The following is a 16,931-nucleotide window of genomic DNA, read 5'->3' as shown; positions in this document are numbered from 1 at the left end:
GTGAAAAGCTGCTTTGAGGGATGTGGAAGGAATGTGCTGTGTACATTTAAGGCGTTCTTTTATACTTCATGAGTATCTCATTCCTTGTCATATGGCTACTACAGAGACATTTCGCTTACTTAATTTATAATCTCCCAAGGATTGTGTAAGACTGTTGTATGACTGTAAAAGGAAACAAAGAAACAAAATCCCAAAAGAATGAAGAAATTTTCTAAGAAATATATTCCCAAACCAAGAGAGCAAAATTAAGACCATAATGTGATGGCTCGCCTCTCCTTTTCTATGGACTTGCTTCTCTCCCATCTTCCCCACCACCATTTAGGGTAGGTTAGTTACTCTTCTTCAAACAGTTTTATTTTCCTCCTCTCAGATAGTCTTCTAAGTAAGTCTTCCAAAGAGCCCAAGGTTTAGGACAGGGGCAAGGTGTGGTGTACCACCTCAATACCATAGACCACATACAGTCTGTCTTCTGGAAGTCACACTCTGGCTTTCTCGATAAGAACCAGCCTGACCCTGATGGTGATGATGCAGAAGACGGGCCTGCCTACCTAGTCTCTGGCTTGTGTGGAAGGATTTAAGTAAAAACAACTGGTCCCATCAAGGATCGGAAAGTTGCATGGCAAATTGGTCAGTATAATCATTGCCATGGATGACCAAAGAAGTCATCTAGGTATATCCTTTCCTCTGCAAAGTAGGAAACTTGGGGTCAACGCAAGTCATATCACGTTCAAATTTTCTGAATAAGGCTTTCAGTAAAATTAACTATTATGCCTGTTACAATATGTGGCAAGCCACTGAAAATATCATTTGAGGGAGGGGAAAGAAACTGAAATGAATAATCAAGATTCGTAATATGAATTAAATTAAACTGATCGAATATAACTTCCGGGTATTTAACACAATGGATTATTAAATTCAGAGAGCATATCTTTAAAACTTTTGAACAAAATGAAGCATCACACATAATTGTAGACTTCCCATTGACTTCACATGGATTATGAGTATTAAATACTCTTCGAAGCAGAGAAAGAATAAAGTTAGAATTTTTCCTGTAGTAACAAAAAAAGTATATGATTTTCTTCTTTCATCAAAATCTTTTCAAAACTTCCCAAAGACATTTAAAAATGAGAAAGTAAGGCAAAATTTAAATTGTACTATGCAATTTTCTAAAGGGTACTCCCTTTTGTTCTCTATTATAAACTCTGACTCCAGTCCCTAAAACCAGATCTACCTTATTATTACCAATTCCTTATGAAATCATCTAAGAAGAAAAAAAAAGTAATACAGTTGAATTCTTCCAACCAAATGGCAAACATTGCTCCCACAGAAGAGACTTCCTGGAACAATATAGAAAGTTCTGCTTTCTCCTTTGAAATCCTCAGGAAACGAAAAAGAAAATTAAGCAATAAGAAAGCCTGTCACATTCCAAAAAGCAAAGAAAAGACATATGGGTGAACAATTTGAAAACAAGAAAAGGCTCTCAGATTTGGATTGTCCTAATGCTTGCTTACCTGCTTCTAGAAAGAACTGACCTTTTCCTCTCCTTACACTTTGCAGAGTTAATTAAGCTGCTGTTTTCTGGGCATCCTATAATTACAGCCAGTTAATGCCTGAAAAAGACCCACCAGGTTACACGGATCCAATCTCTGTATTTACGAATAAGAAAATGAGGCTCTGGAGAGGTGAGGTGACTTGCCCAAGGTCACAGAGTGAGTTAATCACAGAGTGGAGAAGATGCCCCAAGACTCCGGACTCCCGTCTCCTCAGAAAACTTTTGCAAAATAAACTTGCTGGAAAGATCATTTCAGAAGTCAGCAAAGCCACTGGTCTCTTAGAGAGCCACTTCTGCCAGAAAAGCCCTAGGGGAGCACTCCTGCATTGCATCCCCCTCGATTCTGTTGAGGGGAGGGCTGTTCCTAAGCAATGAGCCCTCCGCAGATGAGCAACCAAGAGTCTTTCTGGAGTGTGTTCCAGCTGTTCTGCCCTCTGGCCAAAGGAAGTATGTAATTGGACTTGCAACAGTTTTATTGGGAAAGAAAAGAGTATTTAATATACCAAAACTGTGCAAAGAAATACTTAGAATGAACTTTGCAAAACACTATGTATGTACCGCATTCCCAGTATTTCTAAAGCCCCCTACTAGGTCCTGGAAGAGAACAGAGACAACAGAACAGTTCCTTGAAGGTAGAGACTTCCTGCGGAGATAAGCAGGGAGACAAGAAAACCTCAATAATAACACAATCCTTTAGTTTGGGATTAAGAACACTTTATGAGGAAAATCCCCTGTAAAGAAGCACCTGTTAATTTTACACTGATTCTTTGAACACTTCAAAAGGAAAGCATAGCATAAATGTTGTTTTTTTTTTTTTTTTACATCTACTACTGTCACTACTTTTGAAAAAGATGCCAAGGACTTTGTCTTTTTGAATTAATTATTAGAGTCCGATGCTTTGAAAATGGAGAATAATTCTCCCTTCTTCTTAACCTTGAATTGAACAAAAAATGATGGAGTGGGCGAGAAGAAAGAGAACCAGATAGGATGGCCGGGATATGAGTCAAGCCAATGCAATTTTTTTTAGGACCCATTCTATGGAAAGATCACCGCATGCCAGATACTAATAAGGCGGCACCTGTCCCTAGGCAGGGAGACAAATGGACAAGGAAACAAGCCACAGTACCACGTAGGAAGTACTGTCATAGAGGTATGGATAAAGCACACCGGGGTCTCAGCTAATAAGGTAATTAACTTTGCAGCGTGAGGGGCTGAGGCGCAGGTCAAGGAAGTATCTATGGCGTGAAGCTTTCAAGGAAGAGAGCCCAGATGGACAAGAGGGCATGGTATTTCCAGCAGAGGAAACAGAATATGCAATGACACAGACAGTGAAGGGCATTTGTATGGAGAGAAGAGCAAACAGGCTGAGGTAGCCCGATCCTGATTTCCCTGAGGAGTGGCTGGGTAGATCACTGGAAAGGGAGTTAGAGCTACACGGGGAAGATTATTTTATGACTTTTAGGATCTGCTGAGAAGTTTAGACTTAGAGCTCTGAACAGTGGGAAACCATCCAAGATTTTTTTTTACCCTTTAACCATTTTTAAGTGAATAATTCCATTTCATTTAGGACATGGTATAGCCATTGCCCCTTTTTTTCAGAATATTTGTATCAATCCAATAGAAAACCCATTAAGCAGTCACTACTGCTTCCTCCCTCCTTGGTTTCTCTGCGGATTGGCCTATTCTGGACATTTCTGTAAACGGAATCATACAGTACATTGCTTTTTGTGTCTGGCCTCTTCCACTTAGCCTAATGGTTCCATGATTCATCCTTATTGTGGCACGAATCAGCGTATCATTCCTTTTTTATGGCTAAATAATGTTTCATTATATAAAATGCCACATTTTGTTTATCTGTTCATCAATGAGTAGGCATTTGGGTTGTGTCCACATTTTGGCTCATGTGAATAGTGTCGCTATGAACACTTGTGTAGACAAGTCACCAGATAGCTGCTCATTTGTTCCTTCCTGCTTTCTTTTCTTTTCTGCCTGTTCTCTTGCCTTTTTTTTTTTTTTTTTGAACCTACAAATTGGCATGCAATCTGGTGGTCCAAATATATGTCCACCCACATACCTTGCAGCTCTACACCATCTTCTGAGGCTTCTGTGCTAAAATCCTCCTAGCTCATCCCATCTGTAATGGTTCAGATTGTTTTCTTGCTTTGAAATGCCTGCTCTAAAGAGGCATCAAGCTTTAATAAATAGGACTCTCAGTTTCAAATGAGATGTCCAAGAGGAGCCTAGTAATTCCATCCAAAAATGTGAGGTGCCCTGGAATGGGTTGGCCTGCTGAGATGACCGGGCTTCATCCCAACACAGTCTCCCTCCACCCACTCCTTCAAACTCAAGATCACACACAGCCACCAAACAACTGCTTCCTCACGTGGCCTTCTGGGTTTGCAATTTTGAAAGCAAACAATTCTTCACAGAAATTTCATGACTTATTCAAGCCCTTAAAGACACTAGCAACGTGTCAAATTGGAATTGGTTAGTTTCTCGGGTTTTGAACCTGGGCCTCTACCAACACATCAGGGCACAGACAACAGCTGGGGGAGGGTAGCTAATTTTCCTTCTCAAGTTGTTATAGTGATAGATGCACTTGGTCATTGTAATTACGGTCACTCAGGTACCAGTCAAGGGATGAGAATGAAACATATGATTGTCACTGTTGTTTTCCTACTGGAAATTAAAACGAGTCATACTGTGGGATGAACAGATTTTTAAAAACCAAGCTGGCTTGGGGTAGGTGCAAGGCCTATTCAGAATAATGATCTCCACAGAGCTCTTCTCTGATGTGCACAGAATTTCTGTGTAAGTTGCGGGCGGGGGTGGGGGGGAGGGAACAAATGTTGTAAATGTTGTATAACCAGGAAGCACTGAAACACTGCCCTCACCAAACCAGTGTGCACTGAACTTATAGCAACGACACTATCAGACCTTAGGATACATCTGTATCCCCTAAAATGCACAATTTTAGACATTTTACATTCCATTTTAAAAAGTGTCATTACCAACAGGTCTCCTTAGAAACAACCACAAAGAATTAAAGATTAGAGATTAAAGAATCTCACCTGGCTCCTTACAAAGGCACCAGGCTTTCCAGATCTTCCATGTGTCCAAAAAAGGTAGTAGAATATGCTGTCTTCAAATACGTCACTTTTGCATAAGGATTATTATGAACTAAAGCAATTGAGAAGTAGATTTAAGAAAACTTCTCTGCTCTCCTCTTTCCCCTCTCTACCACCTTCGTGGTAGATAGAAGCAAATAGTAGGTAAATAGAAGCCAATCACCAGAGACAATTCTAGATCCTTATCAGCCCAGAGACAGTACCAAATGGATCTACATTAAAAAAAAAAAAAATCACTGAAACTAGTCCTTATCTATCCTTAGTTTTCCTCATATATTTGCCTTCCCACAATTTGTCAGTCCTAGAAACTCAAAGTCCTTTTCCTTTGTATGGTCTCTTCTAAAAAAATGTATTATTCTTTTGTCATGATACTATAGAAGCCCAAGTTCTAACCACCACTTTGAGTTACTTATCTCTTAGGGCTCCCACGTGCATGCATCATGTACTTGTTAAACTTCTGTTTGTTTTCTTTTATTAATCTGTCTTCAGTCAGTCTGATTTATAAGGTCCCAACCAGAGAAGCTAAGAATGGAAAGGGAAAAAAGATGTTTTTCTTCCCCTGTGCCCGTCAGGGCAGGATGTGGAGAGAGAACACAGTATATTTGGAAAAGCTAGTAGTAAGCTAGTAAAAAGTCTGGGTTTTCAGTCCTGCTCTACCTGCACAATGATCACAGGTAGGACAGGACGACATTTGGAGTCTCTTGCTGTGGCAGGCACTATGATTGTATACACACCAGCCAAATTTCCTTAGCTGACAGAGCCCAAAACTTATTCACCTGTCAGGCAGCCAAATGCTTCCTTGGGGAGATTTGGCCTTTCCCCAGGGTCAGGGGAAAACTTAATTGGTCTAAGGGAATTATGATAATTCCATCCCATTTGCCAGAGATTGGTTTAGGAATGGTCGTGTGACAATGGTCCCACCAATGACACCAGTGGGAAGTCTGCTCAGAGACCTTTGGGAAATGACACTTACTATTAAAAAAAAGGGTCACAAAATGGGGCATGGCCTCCCTTGCTTCCTAGGCTTTGAACATCACTGTGTAAGGAAGTGACTCGTGGCTCTGCTGTGACCACGAAGAGACAAGCCTGAAGGCAAAAACACCCATGTTGGGATGATTAAAGCCCAACAGCACTGAATCTTTAATCAGCCCTGTGTACAGAATTCCTCCAGATATCTTGTTATGGGAGATAATACGTTTTCCTTGTAGGTTAAGCCATTTTATTTGGGTTTATTTGGCACTAAGAGATCCTTAACTGATAAACCCACCTATGTAAGTAGATGTTTATCAAGCACTTTATTAATTGCATTTAAAAAAAATTAGACCCAGAGCTCAAATTATAATGTTTCATACCTAATCAGAAATGCTGCTGTACCTGACCTTTTCAGAAATAAAAACAACTGTAGAAAACTACATATATGGTGGGGGGGGACAGGAGGGGGAAGTCTGCCATTTTAACCTGTAAACAGAACTGGAAGCATGCTAACACAAAAACTCTGTCATAGTTTAGAAATAGAAACATGCTCTAAAACGTACCCCTGCCACAAATTTCCAAAATGAAAATCCAGGGCCTGTTAGTAAGAAGCACTCAATTTCCCCCATGGCATAATCAAAATATTCTTGCAGAATCATCTGTATGTGTGGCTTGGAGACTAGGGAATGACTCTATTTAATGCTTCTCAGGGGCTCTCAGACATATTTATTTCAATAACCGTGCCACATTTGGAGGGCATACAACACTGTGACCTTTTATATGCTTATTCTTATCATTTTTAAAAATTTTTCCCCAATCAGGTGTGTTGGGACCAGCTCAGAAGACGAAGAGGTAATGAGTTCTTTATACATCTCCCAATTTTCCAAATCAGTGTGGTGTCTCGGGATGACTTTGGGGGACCGAAGCACCCATGCATACGATATCCATCAGCCTCCCTTACAACCCTCCACCCCTAAAAAATTATGACAAAATCCCTATCCCCACTACCAGTCAGACTGGTGTCTCCAAGCTTCTTCTATACAAGACGGAAGGGCCTCCCTTATCCAAATGGTAGACTCTGTTTTATTAATTAAAACAAATTTAAAATGATGCTGAATACAACCTCCCCTCCCTCCCAGGCATTCTAATAAGACGCTTTCAGAAAGAAAAGGAAGGAATTGGCGCTGGCCTGCTGGAAATTGATGGGCATTGGGAGCTCGTGTGAAGGTCTTCCATCATGGGCATCACAGTGAGAAAAGGTGAGGATCGTTGCTCAAAGTTCCCTTCAACTCTGTGGATCTTTGATTCTATATGTGCTCACCCACTTTCCTCCCACCAACCTGAGTTTCCTCCAGAAGGAAAAGGTAACTCTTGAGATGAAAAAAACAAAAACAAACAAACAAACAAAAAAAAAAGGAAAAAATGACAATACGACTTTGATACTTTGATGCTGCTTCAGCGGACATCTTCTGGCTGGATGTTCTCTTTTCCTGTTGAATAGCAAATGCTTTCCTTGTGTCTTTTGTTTTGTTTTGTTTCCATACTTGAACAAAAGACACTATTTTTCAGAAACGTTTATGTTAGCTGTCACTGTCACTTTCCTGCCAGTCCTTACTTTGCTTATCTCATTATTTGCTGAATACTTGTGAGTTTCAGCTTCTTCAACAGATACTTCCATTCTCTGAACATCCAGGTGTCCTCCAGTATGTTCCATGCGAAGAATGAAGTGACCTGGCCCAAGGGATTCTGAGGCATCAGTGGCATTAAACAAATACTGAGCCCTAGTTGGCCTCGGCTCGATTATATTTTTGGTTTCTTCACCCCTACAGTTGTCTCCTGCGACATCAAACTGTCACGGCGATGACCGGTGTCATAATTTCTCAATCACATGACAGGTGATCACTTCTGTTTTTCAGGATAACTTCACTGAGTGCCACTTAAGGGGATGCCCAGGCTTAAGATTCCATGGCAACTGTAGACATCACGGTAAGCAGTTTTCAAAATTGTGAGAACTTAAGAAATGGCATTTAAAGTCAAATTTGTCACCTACCCAGACTTCCTACCTCGTTGCTCTGGGTATGGTTAGGGAAACACACCCCACAAGACGGGAGGACATAGCAACCCATATTTTTCACTAAGCAGCCTCTTATCACCAAACAACACTCAGTAACATTTTTGACTGACTGAGTGATGCAAATGCTCACATCCCCTACACCAAATAAAAATTCCTTAAAATGTAAACAAAAGAGATCAAAGCCAAATATAGCTCTCCCTCCCCTCCCCACCCTGCCTCTTCCACTGTGATAGACCCTAAGTGGGCATGTCAGTGTTTATTGGCAGATGGAAGCATCACTGTTGATTTGCAGTAGAATGACCTGTTGCAAAGGGACAATCAAGCCTTCTGGAATTATCGATACATTCAGAATTTCCCACTTATAATTCTGGAACCTCTCCCTGTGTACCTATATAGCATCAAAATACTTGGAGAAAAACCAAAAGGGAACACAGTAGCACCTTTACGTCCTTTGAGGAGAAATTAGTGGACTGATCTTTACCTGTGAACAGAATATCAAAAGAAATTTGAATACTGGGGGACATCTAGCAAGTTATAGAAAATAACTCCATGTGTCCTCAGTCATTTGAGATAACAGAAACTAAAACATGGTTTGTATTGTTCCCCCTTTTTTTTTTCACTTGCTAATGCATTCTCTGATGGGTGTTCCCATGACATTATTGTTAGGTCTGCAATCAGTTTATCTGGCTGAATTTCAAGAAAGATGGAGTGCAGCACAGAGTTTCCAGTTACCCTGCAGGAAACAAAGGCTGTCAGCCTTAGACACCAACGCCGAGTCGCTCATGCTCCAAGTTCAGTTACATCCTTTTAGTTAAAACTGGCAATAAGATAGATTAATCACTGCAATCACTTTTAACCACAGGGAAACACTATAAGAAAGTGAAAAAAACAACTGTCATAAATTTTATCAGCTTTTGAAGATAAAACCCACTTTCTATTTACAGGTGCCTATATCTTGATAACAATCTTTACAACTAGTTGTGCAAAGCTTTAGACAATGTCACTGTTGTGGTGGTTTTTTGTGGGTTTTTTTTTTTTTTTTTTTAAATAACAACCGTAGGAAAACTAATTTTTTAAGCCCAGAGCAAGTCTACATGGTTCAGATGATCTTGGCTGAACTGCCTTGAAATGGTGAGCGAATGTTTTACTCCAAAGGAAACCTATGGGCTCTTTGAAGTTTCTGGAGATCCTCAGTTTGGTTGTTTTCAACTTTTCCTTTCTATTTTACCAGCTGCTTTTGCAAGGGGCTGGCAAGCGAAGAGGATGACCAAATCTCATATTTTTATTCTTTTAGCCAGCAAATAGTACCAAAAAATAGAACTCAGATGTCCACGTAATTGAGTATGAAAGGACAGAGGAAGTTCCCTGGGAGAGAAGGTGAACAGGAGAAAGGTGGGCGGAGGGAATCAGGAGACAGCCACACCAAAGTCACAGCTGGCTTGGCAGAGGTCACAGATCAATAATCTGGGGTACACTGCCCTTCAGGTGTAACAGAGATGAAAGGCAAGTTCATCCTTGGTTAACGGTTGGGAAACCCTGTGACCTGCCTAATTTCTTCAATGTTCCCTCTCCCCCTGGGCTCCAGCTTAACATCTGGTGTCTCCCTTTCTCCCTCAATGGATCTTAATGTCCAGATGCTCCCCTAACAAAAGCTTATCGCCTACGGCAATCAAGAACACTTGCAATTACCAGTAGTCAGCCTGATGGGGTTTGAGGGCTCTTTTTGAGCACTGGAGAAGAAAAATCAGTAACTAAGGGAAGAAAAAAAAAAAATCACAGCAAGTTGGATATAATTGGATGTGAACCTTCTATGACATAGCAAAAAGTCTTCCTTTTTTTCCCCTCAAAGCCATTGCTAAATGCTATCCATGAGACATGGTAGATACAAATGTCATTGATTCTGGCAATTCTGATCCCAAACCACTTAAAATCCCACCCACTTTTGTGTTTATAAATGACTTTTACAAGACAATTCCTATGTGCGGGTGGAAAGGATTTAAGCAAGTGTCTTTTTTTGAGAGCAGAGTGGCAAGTACGAATTTAATTTCTATTCAACATAACCTTCAGGAGCTTTAGCAATAGAATGCATTGAATCATACAGTACTACTCTTGGCTATGTTCAGCCTCAAAACACTTTGCAACAAAACCACAAATCTAGTCATTAAGAGTTGTGTAGTATGAGCTGGCAGTTGGTTAATCAAAAAGGGCTCATTTAATACTGCGCCTGGTGTCAGAAAGGATACAGAAAATCAAATGTGTCTCTCTCCGCTGTGCAAGATGAATGTGTGTGACAAAACAGTGCACCGGGAGGCCCCCCGTAAAGTTCAGCTGAGGAAGGAAAAACCCCTCCTTTTTGGCTCAGATGAGAACTTGGCTCTGCTAATGAGCAGTGAAAGAAGCCCTCTTCAAAGTGGAGTGAGCACACGCCAGGGGGTATACAAGCAATCTTTTGGAATGTAGGGTGAAAATAGTTCAACTTGTGTTGATATCTGTTACCACCCCACTTCCAAATTTGCTTTTGTCTGTGTTCTATGATGCATATGTTCGTACGGTCCATGCACATAATTTAAAAATGAGCAAATATAAATTATAGAGAGTGAGGTTCAAAACCATTTCAGAGACCACTTGCTTTCCAAGTAAAAAAAGAAAAAGAAAGTCTTAATGTTATCCCCAGCACCCCGAAAGCTGAGGAATCCCTTGCCAGCAGCATCTTCTGGTTCAAGACAAGATCTGAAAACTGTATGTGAGCCAATGGGTCAGAGAGGAGAAACAGTGCTGGTCTCAACTGTCCTAGATCATCGGCTCTTGGGCGATAATTATTCTAACACAAATGATACTTTGGTCTACAAATGAGCTGAAGAAAAGCATCAATCTACTTCTGTGTCAGGTAGAACTTGTTGGGTCCTCTACAGACTATTAATTTCATAGAAAATAAGCAACAGGGGAAACAGATAAATCATTAGCAGAGTGAAGAGCAGATCCAATGAATTCCTACCAATTTTCCTACTTTCTTTCTCTTGCAGAGAACAAAATGACAAAGTATATGTGTCCCACTGTCTTTGATATCTCTGTTTATCTCATTAGATGAAAAATGCTTCTGAAACCACAAGGACATGTTTTATTTCAAGTTTCAAGAATTCAATCCCAAATGATTTATACAAGTTAACATTATGCATACAAAATTACCATCTTCACATTTCTGAAATTCTACCGCTTTAAATTTCATAAAAACAAAACCCTGCAACACTAATATTCCTTTTGTTTATTGCAGGCCATATGTAATATTAGAATTTGATTTACATCAACAAGGTACATATATTTGAAACGTAATGTTGTTTTTAATGAAAATTTTTAATTAAAAAATTTTAGAAAATTTAAGTGAAGCCTCGTAAGAACAGTTGGAACTTTTGATACAATTTCAATGACTAATTCCCATTCAAAATTAATTTCTCCGAAGTTCTACATAATGGATTCACAAGTCTCATCAATGTTTATTTATTAAAATGAGTGTTTTCAGTAACCGAAAGAAGCATTATATAATGTTTTCAACTGAGTCTCCTTCCATCTGTCCTCCTATTTGAATGTTCATCCAGTAGTTTAAACAGAAGAGCTATACTTGGAACAGAAGGGCCGGCGTCCCCCAAAGGGCAGAGTGCTCCATCACTCTGCAGGTCTTCTCCATCGTTTGCCTACCAGTGCTGGCAGCCCTCCCCACGTGCTCCTCCCATAACCTACTAAGGGTGGTTCCTACATTACTCACTAGAAACTCCACCACTTGATATGAACTCTATGAGGACAGACATTTGTATCCTCTACACCTAGAGCAATACCTGACACCCAATATTTATTTGTTGAGTGAATAAATCAGAGGAATGAATGAATGGAGAACCTATCTGTAGGTCACCTCTTCTCGTTTCCAGGGCTTCTTCCATAATCCACGCTGTGTCTCCTGCTCTACTGGTTTTCCCTGACTTTTACATGGACAGGTTTCTTTCAAACCTCTAACAGTCCTAGTGGCACAGAGGGGCCAGAGCTTTGAGCTTTAAGTCCATTCTCCCAAGTTCCTCAAACTAGGCCTTCTCAACTTTCAGGTCCTTCCGGATTGCTCAGTGGGGGATGCCTTCATTTGCATACAGCACTCACTTTGACCAGGGCAGCAGCTTCCTTAGCATCAAAAGTTAGCTACAAGAAGGAACTCTATGGAAGAATCGTTTAGAATCAACTGACCAAGTCAAACACAAAAGAATACCATGGGCCACATCTTCCTCATGACTTGGCATATAACAGGCTTTCAATGGGCACTTATTGCACTGGATAGTAAACTATGGGAATAGCGTGTGAACCTAATCTCTCAAAAGATTTTGCAGATTATCCCATAGGGCAAGAAAGTAAAAATGTGGACTGGCCAATGCAGTGTTAGGAAGAGGACTTGCAGCTGGAAAAACACCTGTAATCAAACCATGCTGGTGAATGGTTCTTTGCCAGTCTGGTAGAGTAGCACAGGGTTCTAGTCTTGGCTCTGGATGCATTTCTGAATAGCTCTACCACCATTCGAATCAAAGGTCCTACTTAGAGGCCCAGTCTAGACCTTCTAGGGTCACTCTGGGCTAGAAGTGAACTAGAATCATAACGAAGGGTGACAATTAGAATTTGGTAATTTTTCCCAAATACTTGTCCCATCAAGATGGATGCTTTTCTGGCTCACGAGATTTCTCTTAAGTAGATTAAGAAGAGCTAGTCTGTACATTTCATTTCTAAACTAATTTTTCATTGTTTACATGGACTGTTTCTGTCTCTGCTCCATCTCTCAGAAATACTCCCCTGGCCTCCAGTAACATGAGATGAAAATAATTCCAACTGTGAGAATGTTTTCCATATTACAAACTCACACTTTCTTCTCTGCAACTTTTACTCACCTCCAGGCTTTCCTTCTGAGTCCTATGAAGAATAGCTCATCTCTTTTTTTTCCTCAAAAGCTCACTAAATACCCCAGGTGGTTCTGGGGTCCTTTCCCACCTCACCCCACTCCCATCAGAGGCTATTTTTCTTCTTTTCTGATGATTAAAATTGCTAAATGTTAAAACGCATAAACAAGGTAATTCAGAGAAGAAAGTAAAAATAGACCATAAGACCCTAGTTATCTAAATTTTTAAATTAGATGTGATGTCAACCGCTGGATACGTATGACTCATTTAAGAAATTCATGCCACAGCCACTAATGTCAGATGCTGAAACAAAGGTAATGATCAAAATCAAATTATTCATGGAATTATAGAATTTTAAAGCTGTTCATTTTGCTTATTCATTTCATAGGTAATGAAATGGAGATCCAGAAGGGTTATGTAACTAGCCCAAGGTAGGCTAGTTGCAATGTTAAAAGTACCTGAAGCATTTCTGGCCATCTCCCAAACAACAAATTATGATCCTATCATGTAATGATATCTGTCATTCTCTCCAAACCCCTCATGTCGTAATAATGTCAGCTCATTAACTTCCCAGAAAGCTAAATTTACGCTATTATTGTTACAACAATGTTAAATTTTAGAACTAGAATATTCCCTAAAGAAGAACCAGCTTTCCTAATACCATAGACAAGAAAACTGAAGGCCACTGAGGTCTGAACACTTCCTGGAGGGTGCACGGCACTGAGCAGTAGAGCTAGCAATGGAGCCCATGTCTTCGGGTTACAGCCTAGAACCCTTCGCTGTTCTGCACAAAGGATTAGCTAAACACTACCAATATGACAAAGCTGATGTTGTTTTAATCTAAAACACTGCACTCATGATGAAAAAAAGCCAATGATTTTAACTAGTATGGGAATCTTATGGAAGTGTTCGGATGGACAAACATTTGCTAGAAAGACTCTAGAAGAAGGGATTTTGAACAATATGTGGGAGACTGATTCAATGACCTCTAAAGTCCCTTTACCTTTAGGATTATTTGATCCTGGACTACCCCAGAGCTGGGCACCTCAGCCAGCCAGGCCATTTCCAGAGGTGGGGAATATGCAGTATCCTGTGGGGGTCCCTCTCCTGCTATTGGGTTAGACTCTGTCCTGCTGTTTCAGGCATTCCTCTATATGCAATTTACATGCAATCAACTACTGTAGGCATAGAAAGAGTGCAAGGCAATGCAGCTCTGTCATTTCCAAAGACAGACTACACTGCTTAGCTTTCAAAATTGCCTTGCCTAAATGAGCATTCCATAACTGAGCCTCCAAATCCAGCTTTTACAGTTTGTTCATGTACTATGCTACTATCAGAATTAATTATGCAGCATCTTCATGAGGTGAAATCAGATCTGGATGTGAGTTAGGAGAAGAAAGAAAAAGATGCACTTCCCAAAGGAAGGTTACTGTATCTTATTCCCCCCAAAAGAGCTGGAGTCCTTCCACACACAAACAGATTTCAGATGGCAGTCCCCAGCTGAGCTAGCCATGAGAAGGAGGAAGTTGACATGTATGAGAAATTAAGAATATGCCAACTAACAAGACTCTGAAGGCCAAAACGTTATTAACCCCCTCCTTTCTATGTAATCCCATTCCACACTGCAATTCCACACCAGTCTGTTCATTGGCTTTGCTGAATGGCTACTAAATACTAAAACGCAGTGATTTTAGACTTTTTCTTTTTCTTGCAACAATGAATCCAAGGAAAAGAAAAGAGGTTTTTTCCCTCCATTCCAGAGAAAAAGAATTTATATTAAGAGTGGAGCTCTGAAGGTTAGAAAGAAACTTCACCAATGGGATTGTCACTTGAATATTTTTACATGAATGAGACTACAAAAAAAAAAAAAAAAAAAAAAAACCAAAAATCAAACTTCTGATTAACCACACATGGGAGCCAGGCATTGCATAGATTTCAGAAGAGCAAACTGATGCTCTACAACTCGGGACCAAAACCAAAACTACCACAAAAGCAACCTTACAAGGTATCACACACCAGAGATTCCATGCCAAATCCAGAAAGAAGCGCTTCAAAGGTTTGGGAAGCTTCTCTCCTCCCCTCACGCTGTGTGCCCAGACATTGAGGATGGAGTGTGGAGTGACCAGGAAGGTTGGAAAAAAGTAGATATCCTATCCGTGTTCAACCGCCTCGCCAATGAATTAATGCTATCTGAGGTCCAATCAACAGGAAACCCTGCACTTTGGGGTTGGGAAGAAGGTCTTGGGCCTTCTTAGCTTCCCTTTAGCCTGCCAAGCTGGGATGGCCACACCAGTTCCATCTAACCGCAACATCAGCACAGTATAAGAAGAAGCCCCTTGCTGCCTCTTCTGAGGCTTGCACCACTTTTCTTCCAAAGGTATTTCTAAAAGGAAAGCACAACTTGAGAGGTGCCCGGCTGGGAAGGGTCGGATCTTTTTTATTGTTACCCTCCGCAGGGGAGCAGCGTCTAGAAAATCTACACCTGCATTCCAAGTCAGGCAGGTGTACAAAGACAGGGAAGGACCAGGGGAGAGGAAAGGAAGGAGGGAAACGGAGGCAAAGGAAGGAAAGAAGCAAATAAGGGGGGGAGGGGGTGAGGGGAGCGCCTAAGGCACAGGAAGGAGAGGGAGAGCAGGATGAGAAGGAAAGAAGAGAGTCATGGAAAGAAAGAAGAGCGAGAGAGAAGGGAGGAAGGGGGTCGTCAAGAAAGGGAGAGAAATGAAGAAAGGAGACGGCCGGGAAGGATGAAAGAATGAGCCGGGGAGCGGAGCGCGGGGACGCGGCGGGGAGGTGGCCGGGGGAACCGGCGCGCCCCTGGGGAGCTGGGGGCTGCGCTCTCCGAGTGGGCGCCCAGGGGCGCAGGGCGCAGGGCGCACTCGCCGCTCACCTTTCAGGATGAGGGTGTCGATGTCCCGGTCGATGCCCAGGAAGTAGCACTTCCTCCAGAGGCCCGAGTAGGTGGCGAAGAGCGGCCGGCCGCACTCGGCGTCCAGCCCGCCGAGCCCCAGCAGCGAGCGCCAGGACTCGGGGTCGGCGCGCCCCGGGCCCCCCGGGAGCAGCCGGCGCCCCAGCGGGGGCGAGTCCCGCAGCGGCAGGTGCGACAGCGGCATCAGGCGGTTCTTCTGGTCCGGGGGGTCGGCGCCCGCGCGGCTGCGCTCGCAGCTCTCCTTGTGGCGCCGGGGGTCGGTCTCGTACCAGTGGTCGGTGAAGATGGCCGTGACGAGCAGCCCCAGGGAGCAGAGGCTGAGGCCGAGGCTGAGCGCCGTGACGAGCGCCCGCGGCTCCATGGCTTCCCGCCCCGCCGCAGCCGCCCGTGGGCTCGCGCGCCGCCGCCAGACACAATGCACTTGGCCTCGGCTCTCCTCCGCGCTCCCTCCCGCGTTCCCCCACCTGCCCCCCACCTCCCTCCCGCGGCCTCCCCGCCCTCGGCTCCCGGCCCAGCTCGCTCCCGGTCCCCCTCCCCGGCACGGCTCCCACTGCCCTCCCGGCCCCCCGGCTCCCCGCCGCCCTCCGCCCCCCGCGCCTCTCGCACTTTCTAGCCCTCCACCTCCTCCCCAGCCCCTCGCCCGCCTCTCGGCGCCCCCCACCCGCTCGGCCCCCTCGCCTCCTCTCCACCTCCCGAGTCTGCCGTCCGCCCTTCTCTCCAGCGATCCCCCTTCCCTTTTAAACCCTCCCTGCCGCCCTCACTTTTCTCTCCTATCCTCCTCTCTCCCCTAACCCTGTCCCCACTTCCCCCTACTTTTCTTCAACTCTTCCTCTCTCTTTTCCCCACTCGTTTTGTCTGGCTGTTTGCGGACTCCGTGTCCCTTTATAGCCCTGCCCTGGACTCGAAGCTTCTCTCCACCTACCCCTGAGCACACTGCCTCGCGTCCTCTCCCCTCCAACGACCTTAAAAGACATCCACCGACATCAGAGTAGGGCTTGTCACTTGTCCAAGTTGATTTTGATCAGTGTCCCGTTTTGTACCCAGAAGCAAATCCCATCCAGATCGGGCTGCGTGGTAAAATTTAACTCTTCGGAATCGTGGTCTGGAGCTGAAGACCCTTTCTCTTGACGCCTGAAGGATGTAGCCTCTTAGACCCCTTGGCAGCTCGCTGGCGGGGCTCTCTGCCTCTCCCTTGCCCACTGCCACCTCTAAGCGTTCTCTTTCCTCCAGCCTCTCTTCTGGAGGAAAAAAAAAAAAAAAAAGGCACCGAGTGTCACTGAAGCGTTAGAGCGATGGCCGGGGATTTTCTCCCACTTCCCTTCAGCCTGCCCTGAGACTGAGTTCTTTTTTGTTT

The 16,931-nt window shown here is 43.1% G+C and overlaps 1 protein-coding gene across 1 annotated transcript in view; it reads right to left on the bottom strand.

Moving 5' to 3' along the window:
* The window catches only part of TMEM178A (transmembrane protein 178A), a 50,034-nt gene extending 34,015 nt beyond the window's left edge, over positions 1–16,019 (bottom strand). The window contains exon 1 of the mRNA XM_045978746.1: positions 15,539–16,019. Coding sequence (XP_045834702.1) covers positions 15,539–15,938 — 400 coding nt within the window. The 5' untranslated portion in view covers positions 15,939–16,019. The remainder of the gene's footprint in view (positions 1–15,538) is intronic.
* Positions 16,020–16,931: the final 912 nt, after the last annotated feature.

Source organism: Meles meles, chromosome 15 (assembly GCF_922984935.1).
Source record: "Meles meles chromosome 15, mMelMel3.1 paternal haplotype, whole genome shotgun sequence".
Classification (NCBI taxonomy): domain Eukaryota; kingdom Metazoa; phylum Chordata; class Mammalia; order Carnivora; family Mustelidae; genus Meles; species Meles meles.
The sequence above is the reverse complement of the archived record's forward strand: the minus strand, read 5'-3'. Positions and strand labels throughout refer to the sequence as shown.